General features: G+C 46.0%; 1 protein-coding gene across 2 annotated transcripts in view; it reads right to left on the bottom strand.

The window, feature by feature from the left end:
• The window catches only part of pamr1b (peptidase domain containing associated with muscle regeneration 1b), a 105,345-nt gene that overhangs the window by 13,108 nt on the left and 66,991 nt on the right, over positions 1-25,246 (bottom strand). For both annotated transcript variants that reach the window (XM_052029218.1, XM_052029219.1), the window contains 6 exons: positions 23,722-23,829; positions 15,364-15,534; positions 10,836-11,048; positions 7,938-8,150; positions 5,706-5,918; positions 2,817-2,883 (listed from right to left, as the gene is read on the bottom strand). In XM_052029218.1, coding sequence (XP_051885178.1) covers positions 2,817-2,883; positions 5,706-5,918; positions 7,938-8,150; positions 10,836-11,048; positions 15,364-15,534; positions 23,722-23,829 — 985 coding nt within the window. The remainder of the gene's footprint in view (positions 1-2,816; positions 2,884-5,705; positions 5,919-7,937; positions 8,151-10,835; positions 11,049-15,363; positions 15,535-23,721; positions 23,830-25,246) is intronic.

Here is a 25,246-nt window from a genome sequence, read left to right as displayed (position 1 = left end):
ATTAAGGAAAGAGTGACTGAACATTTGAACACTTCCAGATGGTGTGAGGTATCCAGTATGCACCAATAGATCATTAGTAAAGGTCATGCCTGATGAACAAATAAAAATGCTTTGAAGAGGCAGCTATGCATTAGATTGAAGAATACAGATGTTATTTAAATGGACTTCCAGAAGGTATCTGAGAACATTTGAAGTTGAAGCACATGGAATTGAAGGCATATTACTGAATTATTAATGAAACTGACTGAGGTCACGAGACAAGAAGAATATCCAGTTGGTACCAAACTGATAAGGTGCAATCAGAATGCCCTTCAAGGGTCTCTCTGGAGGACTCAACTATGTCCTAACTTAACTGATGTGATGAAATGCCTCATATCCAGCTTCTTCCAAAGACACAAAAGTTGGAGACAGTGTAAGTGAGAGTACAGAATCATACTGAGGCATTCACAGTTTGAGCCAATGAGCAAAATCTTCCAAGATTCTTAAAGGACTTAACAAGCTGGATGCAAGGAGGGTAGTTCCCTGACTGAGGTGTTGAGAACCAGAAGGCACAGTTTCAAAGTCAAGGGTGGGCCTTTGAGCTCTGACTTGAGGAGAAATGTCTTCACTCAGAGGGTGAGGGACCTTTGGAATTCCCTGCCCCGGATGCTCTTGGAGGCTGGGATACTGTGTTCATGCAAGGTAGCTGGTGTGTGAGGGCATCAAGGGATATGGCGGTATTGCCGTGATGAAAGGCCAAGCAGGTTCAAAGGTATGGATGGCCTGCTCCTGCTCCTGTCTCTTAGAGATACAGCCATACAGCATGAAACATAGCAATCGGCCCATCAACTCAGTGACGACAATCAAGCCCCTGCCTGCACTGTTCCCATTTTACTTTCCCCACTTTCCCTGCAAATCCCCCCAGATTCTATCACCCACCTTTGCACTCGGGGCAATATACGGCAGCCAATTAATCTACCAACCCGCATGTCTTTGGAACGTGGGAGAAACCCGGAGCACTCAGGAGGGGGAACCCCACAAGGTCACAGGGAGTGAGTGAAAACTCCACACAGGCGGCAACCCAAGGTCAGGATCGAACACAGGTCTCTGGAGCTGTGAGGAAGCAGCTCTGCTTCACTGCATCACTGTGCTGCCTTGTTCTTGCGTTCTTAAAATTGTAGCATATGGATTGTGGTTTGGGCAGACAGGAGGTTAAAGGGGGGAATTGTCCCATTTGGACCCAAGTGTGGACGCTGCAGCAAGGCAAGGGTTAAGATAGTGTGTAGGCAGAGATGGTTTGCGGACAGTCCGCAGTCACCCGTGCTGAGCAAGGTGCTTGCGAGCAGAGCTTCCCTTTGTACAGCCTGGCAGCCGAGGTCACCAGGCATAATAAGGATCAGAGGTCAACAAGATAAAGATGACCAGGCCGGATCGGACCGGACTGTTCTTTTGAGCCCCGGTGACTGATCAGCCCTGAGTCCTCCGCAGCTCATATTTGAGCAAGTGGGACTTGGACTGTTCCTGGGTTGCTAATTTCTTCCCGTGTGGGGCAGTTGATGTCCGCCATCGGATCGTCGCCAAAAGGGATAGCAATTGCGACCGGAGGGTTTGAGTCCCCTGCTCTGCGCCACAGCGGGCGGAGATTCCCGTCCCCGACCCCGGTCCCGCGAGTGAGCACCTGTGGGCTGCGGACCACGAAGAGAGAGAGGGGGGAATAGGGAGAAGAAACCCAGTGGGTAAGGGTAATTTTTTTTCTTTTGCATGTGTGTGAGTGTGAATGAATGTGTGAGTGAAACTTTAAAGCAAAAATGGGAGGAGCCCTGTCAACAGACTGCCCCGGACCCTAAGGGGACACCAGTGGCGTTCATGTTTTTGCACCATGGACCAGAAAGTGTTAAGTATGTGGGTGAAGTGGACCAAGGGAACAGATAAGAGTTTCCCCGCTGACAGTGCTTTTAATGCAGACTGTCTGGAGTGTCACAGAAGGCGTTCGCAGAGAGAGAGAGAGAGAAATGCAAGAGTGATATGGGTTGGTCTGCATTCATTCACTGGAAAAGTGAGATGCAGAAGCGGTTCGACGAATCTCATGGGAAGAGCAAGGAAAGTGTGGAAAAGATGCTGGAGAAAGGGGAAAGACAGAAAGGACAGAGAAAAGAGAAGCAACCGGGACTGGAATCAGAGGATGAAATAGATGACTATAAACCCTCACCTCCCTCAAGGCTCACTCCGAGTATCACCTCCCGAGTACTCGGCAGCACTGGTGCCACCCACTGCCCCACTGCAGTCGGAGGTGCCCAATATAACCTAACAAATGCTTTGAGGGAATGTTTCCCCTCGCACTGTAGATTGGCAGAGATCCAAAAGACTTGGTGCAAAAGGCAGATGAGGATGTTAATGAATAGGTACAACACATACTGTACATCCCATAATTTCAAAAGCATTCCGGAATAACACCGGAGGCGGCGACACCCGTCTTGATATGTGTTATTGTAAATGGGTTGCAACCCAGGTTAAAGGAAATATTCACTGTTACTTGTGTGAGATGGAAGCAAAGATTTAACTTGAAGATTTGACTTGAGACCTTGGGTGTTTTTGCAGCCTGTGTTGATCATGGAGCACAGGGGTGACAGGGACATGGGCTGTAAGGTTTTGGATGGACTTTAAGTTTTGATGGCGGGGGGGGGGGGGGGGCAGAATGTCTGAGGTCGGCCAAACGTGTGATGGAGTAGAAGTCCAGCAGTGATCTGGATGGGGCTGTATCTGTGAAAAGGGAGCACTGCAAGCCAGGGCCTCAGCACATTACATTGCAATCTGATGGCAGGCATCGGACATCTCACCTGGTCTGAGGCTGTGTTGACAAAACTTTCTGTCTCACCAAGTTGGGGAGCTTGGGTTTCTTGCAAGCTGAAACAGAAAGAAATACACGTCAGCCCAAACAGCAGAAGGAACAGTGGGTGGCGTAGGCTGTAGGGCTGCTGCCTCACAGCACCAGGGAACTGGGTTCAATCGTGACCTTAGTCGATGTCCCCATAAAGTTTGTACCTTCTCCCTGTGACTGCCTGGTTTTCCTCTGGGTGCTCCGGTTTCCTCCCACATCCAAAAGACGTATGGATTGGTAGGTTAATTGGCCACTGTGAGTTGGCCCTTGTGTGTAGTTGATTGGTAGAATCAAGGGACAGTTGATGGGAACGTGCGAAGAATAAGAAAATGGGAATAATGTAGGATTAGGGTAAATGGGTGGTTGATGGTTAGTGCGGACTCAGTGGGCCAAAGGGCCTGTTTCTGTGCTGTATGACTCTATGAAAGGTTGACCCTCTGAGGAAAATTTCCCCCTCACAGAGTCACAGAGCTGTACAATGCAGAAACAGGGCCTTCAGCCCATCATGTCCATGCTGACCATTTTGCCTATCTACACTAATCCATTTTCCCACTCTAGATCCTATTGGGCCTTGCCTGTTGAAGTGCCTGTCTGAAGGTCTCCTTAAACATTAGTGATTGTATCTGATTACACCACCACCTCTGGCAGCGAGTTCCAGATATCAACCTCCCTCTGTGCTAAAACTTTTCCTGTCAAATCTCTTTTAAAGCTCCTCCCTCTCATCTTAAACCCATGTCCATTTTGAAACCATTGGGAAAAAGATTCTGACCATCGACCCTACCTATGCCTCTTGTAACGTTACATACCTATATCATCTCGCCCCTCAGCCTCCTTCATTCCAGGGAGAACAAGCCCAGCCTATCCAATCTCTCCCCATAACTAAAGCCCTCCAGTCCAGGCACCACCTTGATGAATCTCCTCTGCACTCTCTCCAGCACAATCACATCCTTCCCACAGTGTGGGGACCAGAACTGCACTCAACACTCCAAGTGTGGCTCTAACCAGTGTTTCAACCTCATTGTAAATTCCGGCATTAAAAACCGCCTCAATGGTAAAGTTTTCTCTGGGGTTCAGGATGATAATTATGGAGAGAGTGGGAATGGAGAATGCAGTGTGGAATATGTGGTGAGGTTGTGAGCAATGACAGCAGATAGGGTTTTTGGTCTAATAGTCCTTTCCCACATTAAATCAGATCTGATGTTTGTCGGGTAGATATAGGTGAAGAAGTACATTGGGATTCGTGACACCAGCCCCACTCTCCATTCTGGATTCATTTGTTCTGAGTCTGTCAAAAGGTCATATGAATTAAACTGATGAATCCCTGATTAAATTAGTTTGTGCTTCCTCCTTGAAAACTTGCCTGCAGCGTGCACCCAGTGAAATGAGGCCCAGTTTCTAAAATAATTTCTGACTGCTCGTTTTTGCAGAGTCTGGTATTTAAGGAAATGATAACTCTGCTGCATAATATGAGAGTTGTGTGTTTGTCCAAATTGTTATATCTCGAATTGCACACTACAAGAAAACTCCGATTCCAACCACACTGTGAACTATGCAGAGATCCTTGAGAGGACAATGCAGAAAGGAATTTCCTCTTGTATCTAATCCATTTTTTGCCTAACTCGGCAATGTAGATGGAGTTCAAGACAGGCAATAATTGACTGAGGGAGTGTTCATTGTCAATTTTTGCAATTTTAAGAAGTTACATTAATTGTTTTAGACTGTACCATTATAGAGTCAAAGAGTCATAGAGTTATACAGCACAGAAACAGGCCCTTTGGCGCAAATTGTCCAGTCAAATTGAGCCAGTCCCATTTGCCTGCATTTGGCCCATATCCCTCCAAACCTTTCCTATCACGGTAGTGTAGTGGTTAGCATAACGCTATTACAGTGCCAGTGACCCGGGTTCAATTCCCGCCACTGGCTGTAAGGAGTTTGTACGTTCTGCCCGTGTCTGCGTGGGTTTCCTCCCACATTCCAAAGACGTACGGGTTAGGAAGTTGTGGGCATGCTATGTTGGTGCTGGAAGTGTGGCGACACTAGCGGGCTGCCCCGTAGAACACCCTAAGCAAAAGATGCATTTCTCTGTGTGTTTCGATGTACAGGTGACTAAAAGATATCTGATCTTATCCATGACCCTGTCCAACTGTCTTCTAAGCCTTGTAATTGTACCTGCCTCTACCACTTTCTCTGGCAGCTCCCCCATTTACCCACCACCCTCTGCATTACAGAGTCATAGAGTTATAATTTTCCTTGCTTTTGAATATAAAATTACTCAGCACAAGTATGAATCACCGAAGTAGACGTAATAAAAACAGGAAGCATTTCTGACTTTTATTTCAGATTTCCAGCACCTGCATGTCTCCTTGGTTTTCAGAGCTGAATTAGTCACAGGCCCCCGGCAAAAGGACTTGATAACGTAATCCACAACTTCACCAGGGCTTGTTCATTGTTGGCATAGCTGGTCTCAGACTTCTGTTCTTACCTCTTTCCTTCTAAACCTTTTCTCCTTTCCAAAATCTTTGGGGTTAAGAATGGGGTTGTCGTCATGGCAACATTGAAAGAAGTGGAATAAGTGGTCTATTTTCCCCGGGATCTGATTAATTTCCTCCAAAACCTACCTCAGCGCCCGGTATCCCATCAGTGACCTTTCGGACCAATGTGTAAAGTTGGCTCCAGAGGTTGTCCCAGCAACTTGCTCCACAACTCAGACGCCCAATATTAAAAACTCCTTCACCAAACTGCTGAATCTTGCATTTAATCCCCAACATTTAAGCATTTCACACAACGGCGACTTTGCAGCCTATGACACATTACACCAGCCCCACACACAAAACAGGACTTGTGTTACCTCTAATGCATGTTGGCCGTGTCTCTGTCCACGTCCCGTCTTCTTGGCACGTTATCTGTGCGCTGCCACTCAAGACGAATGAGTAATTGCAGGTAAACTGCATAATGGTGCCCAAGGTGGCATAGCCCTGGTGTATTTGCCCACTTCCTGGGCGAATTCTTCGATGCCCATGCATTGGTGCACCAGGGTCGCTGCAGTGCTTCCTCTCTGGAACTAAATGTGGAAGCAACCACAGCAGTGATTAACACCTGTCACACTAATCAGGTGGGTCCACTGGTCATAAGCAGTTCTTTTTTTAAATAGCTAAACACTAACCTTTTCCTCCTGTCAAATCTCAACTGTAACCGTACTGAAGTCTCTTCCAACTCAACTGAGCAATTGGTGTATTAACACAGTGTTATAAATATCAAAGGGAACTGTAAAATCATGCCATCTACATACTGTCTATACAGAAATAGTGTTGGTATTGGGATGCAGGACAACATGCGTCTCAGAAAGACACGATAAGAGCATCTTTACCTCTGCTGGAGATACACCAAGGGTAGACAGTCTCAATGAAAATTGACAGTATAGTCATAAAGACAAAGAGCAATACAGCACAGAAACAGGAGCTTCTGCCCATCAAGGTCATCAAACACCAAATGTCAGAGAAACTTCTTCACATCCTCCTTGTATCTTCTGCAAAATGTTAAATCTGTGCCCCGTGCTCTACCAACCCTCCACTAAGTGGGAACAGCCTCCCCTCTGTAAGCAAACATAAGAAAATAGGAGCAGGAATGGGCCACTCAGCCCCTCAAGCCTGGGGCAGAGCAGCAATGATTCAATCTCATCTGCCCCAGGCCTCATCTCCCCTTCTGTGCCAGTTCCCCATAACCCTCAATTCCCTGACCCTTCAAAACTGTATCTACTTCCTCGAGTCATAGAGAGGTCCTTCAGCCCACTTGAGTCCATACAGACCATCAACCACCCATTTTTACATTAACCTTAATCCAACCCATTTTGTTTTCCCACTTTCCCTTTGATTCCCCACACCTTAGATTCTCCTGCTCACCTACACACCTAGGGGCAACTTGCAGAGGCCGACCAACCTACAGACCCGCACATCTTTGGGACGTGGGAGGTTACTGAAGCACCCGGAAGAAAGTTATGCAGATCTCAGGAAGAAAGTGCAAACTCCACATCGAGAGCAATGGAGGTCGGGATCAAACCCGATTCCCTGAGGTGTGAGGTAGCAGCCCTTGGAGCTTCGCCACTCTGCAGCCCCTTCAAATAACCCCAATGGTCCAGCCTCCACAAACCTCTGGAGTGGAGAATCCCAGAGATTCACCACCCTCCACAAGGAAAAAGTTTCTACACACCTTGGCTTGAAATAACTGCTCCTTTTATCTTGTAACTATGTCCCCTTGTCCGAGACTTACTACTTATGGAAACATCTTGACATCTACCTTGGCACGTCCCTTCAGCATCTTATATGTTTTGATAAGATCACTTCTTATTCTTCTAAACTCCAAAGAATACAGATCTAATTTCTTTAGCTGCTCATGATATGACAACCCAAGAATTAGCCTGGTGAATCTCTTTTGGACTGCCTCCAACGCTAATATCTTTCTCTGTTGGGCCACCAGTGGAAATACTGAGGGGTTTCTAACAGAACATACAACATAGAACACTACAGCACAGTACAGGCCCTTCAGCCCACAATGTTGTGCCAGCATTTTATCCTGCTCTATCTAACCCTTCCATCCCACATAGCCCTCCATTTCTCTATCATTCATGCGTCTATCTAAGAGTCTCTTAAATGTCCCTAATGTATCTGCCCCCACAACCTCTGCCGGCAGTGCGTTCCACGCACCCACCACTCTGTGTAAAAAAAAACTTACCTCTGACATCCCCCTTATATCTTCCTCCAATCACCTTAAAATTATGTCCCCTCATGTTAGCCATTGTCGCCCTGGGAAAAAGTCTCTGACTGTCCACTCGATCTATGTCTCTTATCATCCTGTACACCTCTATCAAGTCACCTCTCATCCTCCTTCTCTCCAAAGAGAAAAGCCCTAGCTCACTCGACCTATCCTCATAAGACATGCTCTCCAATCCAGGCAGCATCCTGGTAAATCTCCTCTGCACCCTCTTTAAAGCTTCTACATCCTTGCTATTAAGCAGATATAAAGTCATTGCACTCACGTTAAAGCACGTTAAAGAGTCTGGCTACAGCAGGACTTGCTGCATTACCTTTCCTGCAGGTGGGCTGTTTCTCTGACCACGTCCCATCCTGTTGACACCTTGCCTGCGGGCTGCCGCTCAGAACAAACGAATGATTGCAGGTGAACTGCACGATGGTGCCCAAGGTGGCATAGCCCAGGTGTAGGTGCCCGCTTCCTGGGAGAATTCTTCGATGCCCATTCAGTGGTGCACCAGGAATGGCACAACGCTTCTTCTCTGGAACTAAAGGACGAAACTTATTAAAGCAACGAGAGTTGGCAAATCTTCACCTTTTGGAGTCGGAATCAAATGGAACAGAAATGGGCCCTTCAGCCCATCGAGTCCATGCTGACTATCAAGCACCCATTTATATCAATCCTACACTAATCCCATTTTGTCCTCCGCACATTCAGACCAGCTCCCCCCAGATTCTACCACTCACCTACACACTTGGGGCAATTTACAAAGGCCAATTAACCTACTAAACACACACATCTTTGGGATGTGGGCGGAAAGCATGTTGCAACAAAGAATAAATGCAAACTCCACACAGACAGCACTGGAGATGGGGATTGAACCCAGAACCACACTGAACTTGATGGAAAAAGCAAGGAAAAATAAATGTTTTTTTTACTTATATTAATTAATATTAATGATTTAATCAAGCAATATCACATGTGACTAATAAATAAATATTTTATAAATATCTTATCACTTGTATGTGTCTATAAATAAATATTGTTTTAATTACTTTATTTTTTTATTAACATTTTATTTTTTAAATTATTTACTTCAACAGTTTTTGAAAGTATCTAAAACACTGAGAAGCAATCGAGAAGGCCGTTGACAGAGTGAGCTGTGCTGGAGCAGGGCCTCAGGATCTGCTGTCTGAGGTCTGGCTCCCATTCGAGGACGCCTCGGCCTCATGGGATGGCCGTGTAGTCAGGCATGGAACCAAATTTGCTCTATGAGGCCGCCTGAAGGCTAATGTGACCATGGGGATTGTGAAGGGAGCAGTGAATACATGCCGGGTCCAACATAACCTAGCTTCAATAAACTAGTTATTACTTCTTAACCCAAAGTCAAAGTCGATTTTACTGTCATATTTACAAGTACGTACAGGCACAGGTGCAATGAAAAACTTACTTGCAGCAGTATCACAGGCACATAAAATTAGAGACACAACATTCAAAAGAAAAAACATAAATTATACAAATTAATTCAAGAAAGAACACAATTAGAACAGCAAAAATAACAAAGTCCATTGTAGTGCAAAGTGGTCGTAGTGTTGCTATATTGAGGTAGTGATTAGGGTTGTGCCGGTTGGTTCAAGAACCAAATGGTTGAAGGGAAGTAGCTGTTCTTGAACCTGGTGGTGTGGGACTTCAGGCTTCTGTACCTCCTGCCCGATGGTAGCTGTGAGAAGATGGCACGGCCCATATGGTGGGGATCTTTGATGATGGATGTTGCCTTCTTGAGGCAGCGCCTCCTGTAGATACCGCCGATGGTGGGGATGGTAAGGCAACATCTTACATTCCTGCGCACTTGAATTGCTGTACCAGACCATGATACAACCAGTCAGGATACTCCCAACAATACAGCTAAGCCTTGGAGTAACCCTTGGGGTAATCTGTGACCTCTTTTAAAATTTAACCCTCACAATGCAGGACCTTTCTGACTATAAGTGGTTATCCCCACCACCCTCATCCGCTGACATCCTGCTCCAGGCTCAATGGTTGTCACTAAGATATTTTTGGTATACCTGGATTCTGATGCAATAAATTGGTAGTTTAACAAATATTTCTAAATGGATGTCTTGCCCTATCCGTCTCAAAGTCAGACAGACAGAACAACTCATTCTGTTCCCTGGGACTCACTAAAATTCAATGCAGAAGATCCTGCAGTAAGATAAAGTTATTTAACATTGTTGCCTATGGAAGGGATTTGTGGCATTTGGAACAATGTTAGCAGTTGTTCCAATATCTTAGTGACAATCATATTGCCTGGGGCAGGACATCAGCAGATGAGGGAGGTGGGGATAACCACTTCTAGTCAGAAAGGTCCTGCACTGTGAGGGCTAAATTTTAAAAGAGGTCACAGATTACCCCAAGCGTTACTCCAAGGATTAGTTGTGTTGTTGGAAGTATCCTGACTGGTTGCATCATGGTCTGGTACAGCAATTGCTCCATTGTTCAGAGCCCAAAACAGGCTGAACTAGACCTAGGAAAGCCTGGATCAGAATGGCCCAGAGGAATGAATGGACTCCTTGCCATTCAGTCCGGCTGTGGCAAAGGGCAAACAACTGGAAACAGGGGTGTGTTTCCAGATGTGCTACAAGTGACCTCAGTCAGTAGATCCATGACCTGGACTGAACACACCCGAGTACCTCTGGTTGTTAGCATGAGTATCCCAGGCTAATCTGTGGACCGACGGGAGCGGAATATCCAACATGTGCCCAGGTGCTGCACAGCAGTGAGCATTGGTCTTTACACAACATCCAGCATCCTTGAGGTCACCCAGACTGAGTGCTAAATGTCCACCAAAGCATTCAACGAACCAAAGCAGGGCAGACTTGAGTTCATGGTTATCCCCCATGAATAGATTAAATTTTTTAAAAAATTTTCTTTACAGTGTGGTAACAGGCCCTTCCGGCCCAACGAGTCTGCGCCACCCATTTTAAACCCAAATTAACCTACCCATACATCATTGCAATGTGGGAGGAAACCGGAGCACCCGGAGGGAACCCACGCAGACACGGGAGAACGTACAAACTCCTTACAGACAGCGACGGGAATCGAACCCCGATCGCTGGCGCTGTAGTTGCTCTGGTATCTTAGATCATGGACTCCAAGGTATCCACACTGAAAATGGGAGGGGATTCTACGTGTTTCAGATATTTTTGCCGAAGGAAGGGATTTGTGGCATTACCTTTCGTACAGGCCGGCTGTTTCTCTGACCACGTCCCGTCCTGTTGACACCTTGCCTGTGGACTGCCGCTCAGAACAAAGAAAGAGTTGCAGGTGAACTGCACGATGGTGCCCAAGGTGGCGTAGCCCTGGCGTAGGTGCCCACTTCCCGGGAGGATTTGTCGATGCCCGTTCTTTGGTGCACCAGGGTCAGCACAGCGCCTGCCCTCTGGAACTACAGATCGAAGCAATACAGTGAAAATGATGGCCGGATTGTACAGAGGACTCAATCCAGGCTGCGGGAGAGGTGGGTCTAGGTTTCATCCTCTTAACAGTGGACCCCTTTGACAACAGACACTTGTATTGGGAAGAAAGATATGAACAGTAAAACATATGATGCATTTGTTCAGGGTTGACTCTGTCTGACTGCTGGGAATATCGTGTGCAACCGTATAATAAGGGAATCACGCGATATGGGATTAGTGCAGGAAAGTGGCGCTGAGGTAAAAGATCAGCCATGAAATGTTAGATAGCAGAAAGGGCATGAGGGGCCAAATGGCCTTCTCCTGTTCCTATCTCTTATATTCTTATTGTCAGTAGGACCCAGACATCTGGAAATTTGCTTTTGAGTGGTACTACTCACCAACAATATTGCAACAGCTTCCCTGTCTGTTTCTGGTTCCCACCGCCACTCACCTCCTTTATTTATCCAAGCCCAGCACTGTGTTCCTGCTTATCTCCCTCCAGCGGCTGTCTCCCACCTTCCTCCTCCCCCAACCTCGCTCCAGCTACCTCTTATTTCTTCCCCTCTCTCTGTCTGCCTCCATCTACCATCCACCTGTCACTGTCTCCCAACTCCTCCCTTTCTCCCCTCCCCTCCCTTGCACAACCTGCCTGTCATCTCGCCCCGATCATCGCGGATGTCACTTTGGATCGTCCTCAGCGCCCAATCAGGAGCCGCTACCAAATCTAGAATGCCTGACCAAAAGAACATAGATCTGCCACCAGCAGAGCACAGTGTGTTTGAGACATAAGTGTGTGGAAACTCATCCGCATGATATTAGTGGTAGGCATGTGAAAACTGCACTGTCAGACTGAATTATGCCACTCTGAAAATTCAAACGGGCAATCCTGGTTGCAAGCAACAAACTTGGTAGGAACGTGGTTGAAGAGCAGGTGGGCAGTAGAAACCACAGAGGGGGATCAGTGAGGCAGGGTCTCACAAAACTCCTGATTTCTTTTTGGTACTTACCGACACTGAGGGGTCATTCACAGCGGCCATTTAACCTACTAGCACGTCTTTGGGATTTGGGAGGAAACCCATGTGGTCACAGGGAGGACATGAAAACTCCACACAGACAGGACCCAAGGTCAGGATCAAACCCAATCTCCAGAGCTGTGAGGCAGCAGCACTAACCGCTGCACCACCAGTCTGCCTGTATCCATCTACCAATCCATCTGACGCCCTCGTTGTGACCTTGCACCTTATTGCACTGCACTTTCTCTGTAGCTGTGACGCTTTTACCTGTACTACCTCAATGCACTCTGCACTAACTCAATGTAACTGCACTGTGTAATGGATTGACCTGTACGATTGGTATGCAAGACAAGTTTTTCACTGTACCTCAGTACAAGTGACAATAATAATCCAATACCAATACCAATAAAGTACACCATCAATGGCACCGCTGGTTTATGAAGTGCTCAGTGCAGCTCACAAACATGCCTCACCTTCCAACAAACGTGATTCAAGCATGTCAGCACACGGCCCAGCATATCACACAACCCTCAATGACACAAGGATGAGGAGGGATCTCATTGAAACCTTCTGGATACTGAAAGGCCTGGACAGAGTGGACGTGGAGAGGGTGCTTCCATTAGTGGGAGAGTCGAGGATCCGAGGGCACAGCCTCAGAATAGAGGGACATCACTTTAAAACTGAGACGAGGAGGAATTTCTGCAGCCAGAGGGTGGTGAATCTGTGGAACTTGTTGCCACAGAGGCCAAGTCATTGGGTGTATTTAAGGCAGAGATTGATAGGTTCTTGATTGGTAAGGGGGTTAAGGGTTACAGGCAGAAGGCAGGAGAATGGGGTTGAGAAAAAAAAGATCAGCCATGACTGAATGGCGGAGCAGATGGGCCGAATGGTCTAATTCTGCTCCTATATTTTATGGTCTTTCGCGGGAGAACTTGCACAGAATGGCAAGTGGCTGCAGCTCACCATGGGGGGCTCTCTCGTCTACATGGACTCAAGTGAATGGAGGAGTTGGTGCCCACCAGTGCCCTGGTGGTAACGCTGTGCCCGGTGCTGTGGGGGTCAGTGATAGAATATGATGGTGTCCACAAGTCCAATTCTCCCCCTTATCCCCCCAACTCCTTCCAACTGACGAGCCCCAGATAGTGTCAGCCTGCAGCCCTTAACTTCCACCACAAGTGCCCCTCACCCCAAACCGTGGGCAACCCCCCCCTCCCCACTCCGCCATCCCGCCACTAATCTCCATCTCCACGACACTTCCCATTGCTAATTTAACGAGAAGATTTAAATGATTAGCCATGCCACAACTCTGTGGTCGAACTTCAGTGGAAAGCAGTCACAATTGGAAAGCACGAGGGCGATTAATTGATGTTACAAAGCTGTTTTTGTTTTGCTTGCTGTCGGCTTTTATTTTGCATTGCTGGCAGGCAGATGGCCAGTGAGGGAAGGGAGAGGGTAGTGTGTGACACTGTTGGTGAGAGGGGCGGCTCGTGGTTACTGGAATGACAGTTGTATGAACAGTTCACAGACCATCTGGTTGCTTGCTCCCTCTTTTTTTTTGCCCTCCTCCTGCTCTCGCTCCTCAGGTGCTCAGCTGGTGGCACAGGTTCGTTGTGCAGCACACAGTCGAACACCAATAATTTCTTCATACCCACGCTACCAATAACCAGCAGGCTCCTCTACAGCAGTCCAGCAGAAACACTGTTTCAGCTCCATCGCATTCATAGTGTGCATGCCGGCCAGGTGAGTGTGTTTTCACTTAAGAGTCACGTCATCAGGGGGACCCTTGGGTCAGTAGCCCACCCTGCAGTGGGTGATGCTGATAATGGAGCTAGGGGAGCAACTAATGCCAATCCCAATGCCACAGAAGGAAGTAATGATGATCCTGTATTACACAGCATTTCAAATCCTCTCCCTCTTGTGCACGTCGGTGAACTATGGACAGATCTTGTGATCTGCTTTGATCATTAAGGAATCTGATACTTTCTGATATGAGGACGTTGTCCCCATGAAGACCTAGAATGGGAAACTCTTCGTTTCTGCAATGCCCCTACGTTCTCCCCGTGTCTGCGTGGATTTCCTCTGGATGCTCCGATTTCCTCCTACATTCTAAAGACGTGCGGGTCAGGAAGTTGTGGGCACGCCATGTTGGTGCCAGAAGCGTGGCGACACTTGCGGGCTGCCCCCAGAACACTCTACGCAAAAGATGTATTTCACTGTGTGTTTTGATGTACACGTGACTAACAAAGATACCTTATCTAAGATTACTGAATATAGAGTTACTCCAGGATGTGCATGTGGGTCTGTGGAGTTCCTAACCACATGGACCAAGGTCGACACTGGCTTTGGTGTAGCGGTGGGAGGTGATGAACACTAATCCCGCCAGCCTGTCAGGCTGAGCTGAATCAGCTTTCAACCCCGGGGCACACAAATCTTTGTCTCATTTGATCCCTACACGTGTTGTGATGCCGGGGGCAGGAAAGGCAGCGGCTCTGGGTAGCACCTGCAGACTGGGGAAAATCCACACGTGTGAGCATCCCAATTAGGAACAGCAGTGGACCACTCGGCCCATCAAGCCTACTCCATGATTTTATGAGCTGGAGCTGATTGTAACCTCAACTCTGTATTTCCACCTGTCCGTGGTGACCTTCTACCTCTTCGTTTGTCAAGAATATTCAAAGACATGGATCCCACCACCCTTTGGGGAAGATATTTCCAAAGACTGAGGAATGATCAGGAGGTAAATTTCCATCTTATCTCTGTTTTATTTTTAAACTGTGACCCGCCCCCCAGTTCTGGATTCCCCCACAAGAGGAAAACCCTTTACACATCCACCCTGTCGAGACCTTTTAGGGTCATATATATTTCAGTCAAGTCCCCGTTCTTCTGAACTCCCTTGCTTAGCCTGTCCAACCTTTCCTCATCAGACTACCCGCCCATTCCAAGTATTAGTCTAGTACACCTTCTCTGAACTGCTTCTGATGTATTAACATCCTTCATTAAATAAGGAGATCAGGACCGTCCACAGTGCTCCAGATGTGGTCTGACCAACATCCTATATAACAAAACCATAACCTCCCCATGTTTGTATTCAATTCCCCTCCCAATTAGTTATAACATTCTGTGAGCTGTCCTAACAGGGTATAACTATAGAGCAACACTCATCTCTGTGAGGTGTCATTTGACCTGGTGGAGGTGAAATCATACGTGTATTCCCCACCCGCCCGCCAACCCCAACTTCACATGGAAGTGTGGAGCCCACCTCCCAAACACACGGCGCGTTGAAGAGCCTTACCACAGCGTGGCGCACTGGCGCTCCAGTTCCCATCCAGCTGACAAGTGACAACGTTACTTCCAACCAAGTGGAAATCTGCATCGCAGCCAAAGTAGACCTGGGAGCCAAATCGGAAGTCGTTCCCTTTCACTGTCCCATTGAACGGGGCCACCGGATTCCTACATATCACCACTGACAGGTCACATAGTTGATAAACTCACTTTACTACAGACATTAAACAAATCCTGCAATCATGCAAATTCAAGAACATTTAACAGTTTACTGTATACTTAACGGAAAGAAAATCCTTGTCCCCACAAGTCCTTGTCCTGGAGCCCATACTGGGAAAATCCCAGGGTCTGGACCTCCGGAGTCTTCCCTGGGAGAACCAAAACCGTCCCCAATTGGCACTCAGTGAACCTTTCCAGAAAAGGGCTGAGAAACAATCCTAGCGAATAAAATCTACCAGATCAGCTGTTGAGGTTCACTGGCTGTGTGAACTACTTGGGCACACACGGAGGTCAGTTCTTTTAAAATTACAAATGGAGTTTGCATTAAATTTCTGGGGGTGGTGAGAGAAAATTTGTGGTAAGAACGCTCCATTCGGTTTTGAAAAGGCTCCCCGTTGTAGAACCAGAAATTAGCCCATGTGAAAACAAGGCAAGTACCTGTCTGGAGAGTAAATCAGCCAAATAAAAGGGGAGTTGAGGTAAAAGGGGCGGGGGGGGGGGGGGTCATTCAGATTGAAGGTTGCTAGGCAGAAGCATTCCCCAAAGTTCAGTGCTAGGACCACGGTTATTCAGATATAAACAAGGAACTCTGTGTTAAAGGTGTACAAGATGATAAGAGGCATAGATCGAGTGGACAGTCAGAGACTTTTTCCCAGTCCGACAATGGCTAACACAAGGGGGCATAATTTTAGGTGATTGGAGGAAGATATAAGGGGGATGTCAGGGGTAAGCTTTTTTTACACAGACTGTGGTGTGTGCGTGGAACGCACTGCCTGCAGAGGTTGTGGGGGTAGATACATTAGGGACATTTAAGAGACTCTTAGATAGCCACATGAATGATAGAAAAATAGGGGGCTATGTGGGAGGGAGGGTTAGATAGATCTCAGAGCAGGATAAAATGTCGGCAGAACATTGCGGGCCGAAGGGCCTATACTGTGCTGTAGTGTTCTATGTTCTATGTTCTAAAAGGGGGCCTCTAGCTTACAGATGACATCAGGACACATGCAGACTGATTCAATAAGGCAAATGAAGTCTCATAATAAATGTCAGGTGGTGAGGTTTGGTAGGAAATCAAAACCTTAGAAGATAACGTTTATTATTGTCACGTGTACTGAGATACAGTGAAAGGCTTTTGTTTTGTGTGCCATACAGACAGATCATGCCATACGTAATTACTTTGAGGTAGTAAAAAGAAAACAGAATGCAGAAAAAAGTGTTGCAATTACAGAGAAAAATGTAGTGCAGGTAGACAAATGCAGGCAGCTCTATGGAACTCTGGTTAGACCACACTTGGGAGTATTGTGTTCAGTTCTGGTCGCCTCATTATAGGAAGGATGTGGAAGCTTTAAAGAGGGTGCAGAGAAGATTTACCAGGGTGCTGCCTGGATTGGAGAGCATGTCTTATGAGGATAGGTTGAGTGAGCTAGGGCTTTTCTCTTTGGAGAGAAGAAGGATGAGAGGTGACTTGATAGAGGTGTACAAGATGATAAGAGTCATAGATCGAGTGGACAGTCAGAGACTTTTTCCCAGGGTGACAATGGCTAACACGAGGGGGCATAATTTCAAGGTGATTGGAGGAAGATGTCAGGGGGATGTCAGGGGTAAGTTTTTTTTACACAGAGAATGGTGGGTGCATGGAACGCACTGCCGACAGAGGTTGTGGGGGCAGATACATTAGGGACATTTAAGAGACTCTTAGATAGGCACATGAATGATAGAGAAATGGAAGGCTATGTGGGAGGGTAGGGTTAGATAGATCTCAGAGCTGGATAAAATGTCGGCACAACATTGTGGGCCAAAGGGCCTGTACTGCGCTGTAATGTTCTATGTTCTAAGTGCAAGGGCCACAAAGAGATAGATTGGGAGATCAATGATTCATCTTTTAGCGTATGAGAGGTCTGTTCAAGAGTCTGATAACAGCAGGGTAGAAGCTGTCCTTGAGCCTGGTGATACGCGTTCTCAAACCTTTGTACCTTCTGCCTGACAGGAGAGGGGAGAAGAGAGCATGACCGGGGTGGGAAGTTTCCTTGATAACGTTAGCTGCTTTCCCAAGGCAGCGGGAAGAGGTGCAGAAGAGGAAAGGGATCTAGAAAAATGATGAATTTATTATTAGGAGCAGCATCACAGATTAGTAAGGTAATTAAACTTTTAACCAGCTTCTTCAGTTCATTTCTGGTTAAACTGAATTCAATGGGAAGTTGTGCTAAACATCTACAGGGTCCAGCTCAAGCTCTCCTTACAGTGCTCAGGTCTGCTGCCACTCCGGAAACAAGGGTACAGAAGTATTGGAGAAGATTCATAAAAGCTACAAGGATTGTGCCAAAACTGAGACATTACATCTGTTAGGGAAGATTGAACAGGTCAGAACTTTTTTGCTTAGAAGTAGGGGACATCTGATCGTTTTTAAGACTATGACGAGGTGGGAAAGAATGTTTTGACTTGTGGGAGCCATATATACACAATGGTCATAAATCCAGTGGGGATTAGGTAGAACATAGAACCTGAGGCAACAGGAATCTCTCTCCATGGATGCTGTCTGACCTGCTGAGAATTGCAGCATTTTCTGTTTTCATTTCAGATTTCCAGCAACCGCTGCATTTTGCTTTAATAATAAAATTAGAAACATTTTGATAAAGTACGAGCTAAACATTACTTCACACCTAGTGCACAGCGCCATTTGATCCACATTACATCAGAACTGAATTTTTCTTCCTTTTCTGGCCCCCAACAAAGAGTTCTAGAGTCAAACATCACAGAAACAGGCCCTTCAGCCCATCACATCCATGCCAACCTACTTACCCATCTACACTAATCCCATTTGCCCACATTAGGACTGTATCCTTCTATGCCTTGCCTATTCAAGTGCCTGTCTAAACACCTCTTAAACATCGTAATTGTATCTGATTTCACCAGTACGTTCCAAATATCAACCACTCTCTGTGTAAAAAGCTATCCCTCAGATCCCTTCTAAAACTCCTACCTCTCAATTTAAAATTAAAAGATTCTGACTCTCTACCTTATCTATGCCTCTCATAATCTTATACACTTCTATCAGGTCACCCCTCAGCTTCCTTTGCTCCAGGGAAAACAAGCCTAGATTATCCAATCTCTCCCCATAATTTAAGTCTCCAATCCAGGCAACATCCTGGTGAATCTCCTCCTGCAAGGTGCGCACAGCCTGCAGTTAGATGGGTCAGCAGGATGCAAACTCTCCTCGATTTGCAGTGACTTACAGGTCCCCTGCAAGCCTGTAATGCTTAAAGCAAGCCTGCAATACTTAACGCTACACTAAAATGCTTAAAGCTAGCCTGAAATACTTAAAGCTAGGCTGCAATATTTAAAGCTAGACTGTGATGCTTAAAGCACCGAGAGGCTGCAGGAGGACTCAGGATGCCTCTTAGACATTCACAAATACCCGAGAAACAGGGGCTGACTGATTAGCTCAGCACTCTCTGCTAAACTCAAAATTTGTATCTGAAAAGCAAGAATATGAGTGTTTTACATTACAGGTTTTCATCCATTAATGCATTGTTTTTTCAAAAATATTAAACTATTGAAAACCAAGCTCTTACTGTCTAGTATTTAATGATCACAGTTCAAATATTCTATGCTGTTCAAAGGTGACCAGCATAGTGGTGGTAAAATAGAAATCAGTTTTACAGGGTGAATAAACTTCCCCTGGATTTCCCCAACACGCCACTGAAATGTACCAAAACTGCAGTGTAGACGGTGGGAGATCGTATGAATGGCAGCCACGGGAAAGGTGTCAATTGCCACTAGCTGACAGCCTGACTGTCTGTGTGGAGTTTGCACGTTCTCCCCGTGACTGCGTGGGTTTCCTTCCACATTCCAAAGATGCAGAGGCTGATAGGTTAACTGGCCACCGTAAATTGTCCCTGGTGTGTCGGTGAGTGGTAGAATCTGGGGGGAGTTGGTGGGAACGTGGGGAGTATAAAATGTGTGAGGAAGGATCAGTGGGTGCTTGATGGTCACGTGGCCTTTTTCTGTGCTGTCTCTCTCCATGACTCAAATCAGTGACTCCAAAGCACTAAGCAATTAATGCAGTGACATGATATTTAAAAGCAATCATTCTCCAGAAGGAAGGAATTGGCACATCATGGAGAGGCTCTGCAAGCCTGCTCTTTATAAACAGAATCTATTCTAATATTCTTGGCCCAGAGTTATTTTTCAGTTCATCTTCACATGTGAATCCCAGTTCTCTAAACCTCTAAGTGTGCCCTACACCTTCTTAAGATCTTGGTCAATAAGCAGCAAAGTCTTGAAAGTACTGACCAAATAGATTTAATGGTTATAATATGAAAAGGATTTATGATAGCAACAGAGAATTCCTCCAGGTTCTCCAGTTTCCTCCCACATTCCAAAGACGTATGGGTTAGGAAGTTGTGGGCATGCTATGTTGATGCCAGAAGTGTGGCGACAATTGCGGGCTGCCCCCAGAACACTCTACGCAAAAGATGCATTTCACTGTGTGTTTCAATGTACATGTGACTAATAAATAAATAAATCTTGGGTTAAATCTTAGAATAATCACAGCAGTGATGGGATAAAATATTAAACTAATTTGAATGGATAAAATAATAAAATGTTAGTGTTCTTATAAATAAACTTAACCTTTGTAGCTAAGTTTTAATTCTTCACAGTATTTCAGTCTTTCAGGAATTCAAACCCAATATTAACTTAAAACTGTTGTCCTTTCTCTGAGGCACTTAAGTTGCTCCTACTCATGAGATTTCTAATTATCAATCAATCTTTAAGACTGGAAGAGGTTCTTTCCATATTCCATTAAGGAGTTGTCAGGTTTTACTAGATTTCAACAACAAAACAAAAAGGAACTGCCCATCAAATTCAGACAAAATCCAGATAAATTTGACGGCATTTTAAACCACCTCTCAAACCTGTCATCTGAGAGACAATGAAAACAAGGCACAGCACTGCATCAGGATTCTGACTTTCTCTGATTATTAAACCTTCTAATAAAGAAAGACAGTCAGAAAATCAAAGCAAGGACACAACATCAGTATTTTCTCTCAGGTTACAGTAGAAACACTTCTTCAGTACCAATCAACATGACAGGGGCAGCACTGTGTTGCAGCAGTTAGTGCTGCTGCCTCACAGCTCCAGTGACCCGGGTTCAATCCTGACCCCAGGTGCCGTTGTGTGTGGTGTTTGCACTTTCTTCCTGTGACTGTGTTTATTCTTCCCACATTGCAAAGATGTACTGTTAAGTCTATTACATAGAACAGAGAACACTACAGCACAGTACAGGCCCTTCGGCCCACAATGTTGTGCCGACATTTTATCCTGCTCTAAGATCTATCTAACCCTTCCCTCCCACATTGCCCTCCATTTCTCTATCATTCATGTGTCTATCTAAGAGTCTCTTAAATGTCCCCAATGTATCTGCCCCCACAACCTCTGCCGGCAGTGCGTTCCACGCACCCACCACTCTCTGTGTTAAAAAAAACTTACCCCTGACATCCCCCTTATATCTTCCTCCAATCACCTTAAAATTATGCCTCCTCGTGTTAGCCACTGTCGCCCTGGGAAAAAGTCTCTGACTGTCTACTCAATCTATGCCTCTTATCATCTTGTACACCCCTATCAAGTCAATTACTGTAAATTACCCCTTACCATAGGTAAGTGGCAAAAATATTAAAGAGGAGTTGATGGCTATGTGAGTGGGAATACATTGCAGGACCACTGGAGAGGAAAAGGAGGGTGTAGTATGAAAGGCCAGGGGTCAGATGACAGTGACAACACTACTGACCCCCATGGTCGGATGATAGCATTGCCTATCAGGTCGGAAGCTACACCACTGTCAATCAGGGGTCCGGCTCCACCCCATTAGGTAAACACCTTTGTCTTGCTGCACCACTCCAACTGGTCTGTGCGAGCACCTTTGTTCCCGGCCACATCTACTATTGGCCGGTTTAAAACACCTTTGTCCTTGCTGGGCTACCCAGCCCCCCAGCAGCATAAAAGTGCTGCATGTTTGGTTTTTCTCTCTCTTTTTCTGTGTCCGAGGATGTTGAGGTGAGCTGTGCACTACTCCAGGGCAGTTAGTTAAGGACTCCCGAGACCAAGGAGCCAATGTTTGTGCAGAATCAGGGTGTCCAAACATTGTATAGTTTATTCCTTGATCATTTGTACCCAGTTATTGTGTGTGTGTGTGTGTGTGTGTGTGTGTGTGTGTGTGTGTGTGTGTGTGTGTGTGTGTGTGTGTGTGTGTGTGTGTGTGTGTGTGTGTGTGTGTGTGTGTGTGTGTGTGAACCTCACCCTCTGTCGCGATTTCCCTCCACATTCATGATCTCCTGCTTGAGAGTGTGCGAGTGTGCATCTGTTCCCATTCATTCTGTCCCGCGTTTGTCTTTGTTAATAAACCATTTTTAAATGACAAAGACTGTGTGTCCAGACCTTTATCTTTAAGATACCAAAAGAACCTTTCTCACAACAGAGGGGTGGGGGGAATGGGACTGCTTTGTTGGGAGCTGGCATGGATCTGATAGGCTGAATGGCCTTCTTCTATGTCACAATAAATAAATCAATTGGTAACTTCCATACCCCTTTTACCCTGCCCAGGAGAATTAATTTATTGACATCTCTCCATTCTTACCAATAGAACCTCTTCCCAATGAATTCTCCAAATACAGGATGTCCCCCAACATATGTACACCCCTACATACAAACGAGCTCCCATAATACTATTAAATTCAAAAGTCCAATATACGCTTATTCCTACAAACGGCAGAACTAGTTTCCTTTCTCTCTCCACTTTTAGTAACTGTACTTTCTTATCAGTCTTATGTGCTTCGATGCCATTCATTACAACACCGTATTCAAGTGATCTTTGTGTTACAGACAAAATTGACTGATTGACATCTGTAAAAACAGAACCCATTCATTGCCCAGGAATGGTCCGTAGTTAGCTGCTGTTTATTCAGAGTTAGAAAGTTGCTAAAATATAGCTGCTGGATAATGCTTAGAATTACATTGTAACCTTGGGCAAAAGAATGTTAAAGAAAAGGGATCATGAATTCTATAAAAACATATAAAAGTACAATCTCGTAAACACGAAGATTCCCTGTTCTTTCTTCAGCATAAAAATAAACTCAATTCATGCCCCAAATTTTTCCACTCGTGGGACAGCTCCAGTTACTGGGTTCAATCCTGACCTCAGGTCCTGCCTCTGTAGAGCTGGTGTGTTCTCCCTGTGACCACATGGGAGCAGGTGACCAGGTGCTCCAGTTTCCTCATATCCCAAAGACTGTGGCTGTTAGGTTAATTGGCCACTGTAAGTTGTCATATTCACATTAATTCCCCACAGATTCTACTCCTCACCTTGTGTGTAGGTGAGGGGTAGAATTTGGGAGGAATGAATGTGAATATAGAAGAATAAGATTAGATCAGCGTAGGATTAATGTGAATGGGTCTGGATGGTTGGCATAGACTCTGTGGGCTGAAGGGCCTGGTCTATGCTGCCTGACTCAATGACTCTATCATTGTCATTGGGACTAGGGAAATCACCAGGTATTTTCCATTTTAGATTAATAACGTTGTGTATGACATGTCGTTTCATATCCTCAGCTGTTAGCTTAACATTTATCACCCTCCTAGAGGCTTGCCTTTCCTTTACCACCTCACCCCTCCCTGCCCAAACCACCCAGTTTAGCTGAGCAGATTATCCTGGTCCCTGTGGCAGGAGTAAGGACTGACTACCAGGCAGCCCTTAGGACTTCATCAGGATCAGAACAAAATGGAGCAGGTAAAAAATAAACTGCCGCAGATGCTGGAAATCCAAAATAAAACGGAGAATACTGTAAATATTCAGCAGGGCAGGCAGCATATGTGGAGAGAGAAACTCAGAGGTCATCGACCTGGAAAATTTAACTTTCTCTTCTCGTGGTTGTTGCTTGACCTGCTGAGAGTATACAGCCTTAACATCATTCAAATTCCAGTGTGTCACAGAACAACTTCAGGTCAGCATGAAGAGAATTCTACTATCAACTCAAATTAAGGAGTATGTCCCACTTTCTCCAAATATTTCCACACATTCCGGCAGCAAGAATACATGAATACTCCAAACGTGTTGTACCTACATGCTAAAATTGGCAAAAACTTTAATACTCACTGTTTTCACACCGTTTGCCAGTATACCCAGCGAGACAGGCACATTCATAGCTGACTGGTCCAAGCTGGAGGCACATCCCATCGTGTAAGCAGGGAGAGGAGGAACATGCTGAAAGAAAACAAGAGACAAGCACAGGTTTCAGTTCCCAACGAGCTCCCTGCCGAGGCTCCTCAATTTAAATTAGGGGCCGTGATATTCCGCAGACGGGATTCATGGTCGGAATTCCTGACCCCGGGTGTTCTTCTCAACCATGATCGGAGGTGAAGACAGTTAAGATATCTTTACTAGTCACATGTGCATCGAAACACACAGTGAAAACCATCTTTTGCGTCGAGTATTCTGGGGGCAGTCTGCAAGTGTCGCCACGCTTCTGGCCCACAGCTTCCTATCCCGTACATCTTTATCTGTACCCCGTCTGTTGAGGCTTTAGAGAGGGTGCAGGGGAGGTTTACTAGGATGCTGCCTGGATTAGAGGGCATGTGCTATCAGGAGAGGCTGGACACACTTGGGCTCTTTTCTCTGGAGCGGTGGAGGCTGAGGGGTGATCTGTTGGAAATGTATAATATTATGAAGGGCATAGATAGGGTGGACAAGCAATATCTTTTTCCCATTATTGAGCGATCCAATACCAGAGGGCATGCATTGAAGGTGAGAGGGGGTGGGTTCAGAAGAGACGTGAGGGGTATATTTTTTACTCAGAGAGCGTTGCCTGATAGGGTGGTGGAGGCAAATTCATTGAAGGCTTTTAATAGGGGCTTGGATGGGCAACATCAATGAGAGGAAAATGGAGGGAGGTGGGCATTCTGTAGGTAGGAGGGATTATCTATGTCAGCACAACATTGTGGGCCGAAGGGCCTGTTCTGTACTGTTCTATGTTCTATGTTCTCACGGTGACAGGTTCGGGGGATCAGGCCAAGCTTTAAGCATCATAGGTTAGCTTTAACCATTATAGGCTAGCTTTAAGTTTTGCAGGCTTGCTTTAAGTATTACAGGCTAGCATCACAGTCTCCCTTTATGCATTACAGGCCAGCTTTAAACATTAAGGCTGGCATTAAGCATCACAGTCTAGCTTTAAATATTGCAGGCTTGCTCTAAATATTGCCCTCTCCAACCGGATTCCTTCTTCTTCAGCCCTTTGCCTCTTCTACCCATCACCTCTCAGCTTATTACATCTTCTCCCCCTCCCCCACCCACCTACCTTCCCCTGGACTCGCCTATCACCCGAAGTCACCTATCCCCTGCCTGCGTATGCTCCTCCCCCTCCCCCTACCTTATTATTCTGGCTTCTGCCCTCTTCCTTTCCAGTCCGAAACGTTGACTGTTTATTTCCCTCCACGGATGTTGCCCGACCTGCTGAGTTCCCCCAGCACTTTTTGTGCATTGCTCCAGATTCCAGCATCTGCAGAATTTCTTGTGTCTCTAAATATTGCAGGCTATCTTTAAGCATTACAGCCTATCTTTAAGCATTGTGGTCCAGCTTTAGGCATTGTAGTCCAGCTTTAAATATTGCAGCCTAGCTTTAAGC

Source organism: Pristis pectinata, chromosome 14 (assembly GCF_009764475.1).
Source record: "Pristis pectinata isolate sPriPec2 chromosome 14, sPriPec2.1.pri, whole genome shotgun sequence".
Lineage (NCBI taxonomy): Eukaryota > Metazoa > Chordata > Chondrichthyes > Rhinopristiformes > Pristidae > Pristis > Pristis pectinata.
The sequence above is the reverse complement of the archived record's forward strand: the minus strand, read 5'-3'. Positions and strand labels throughout refer to the sequence as shown.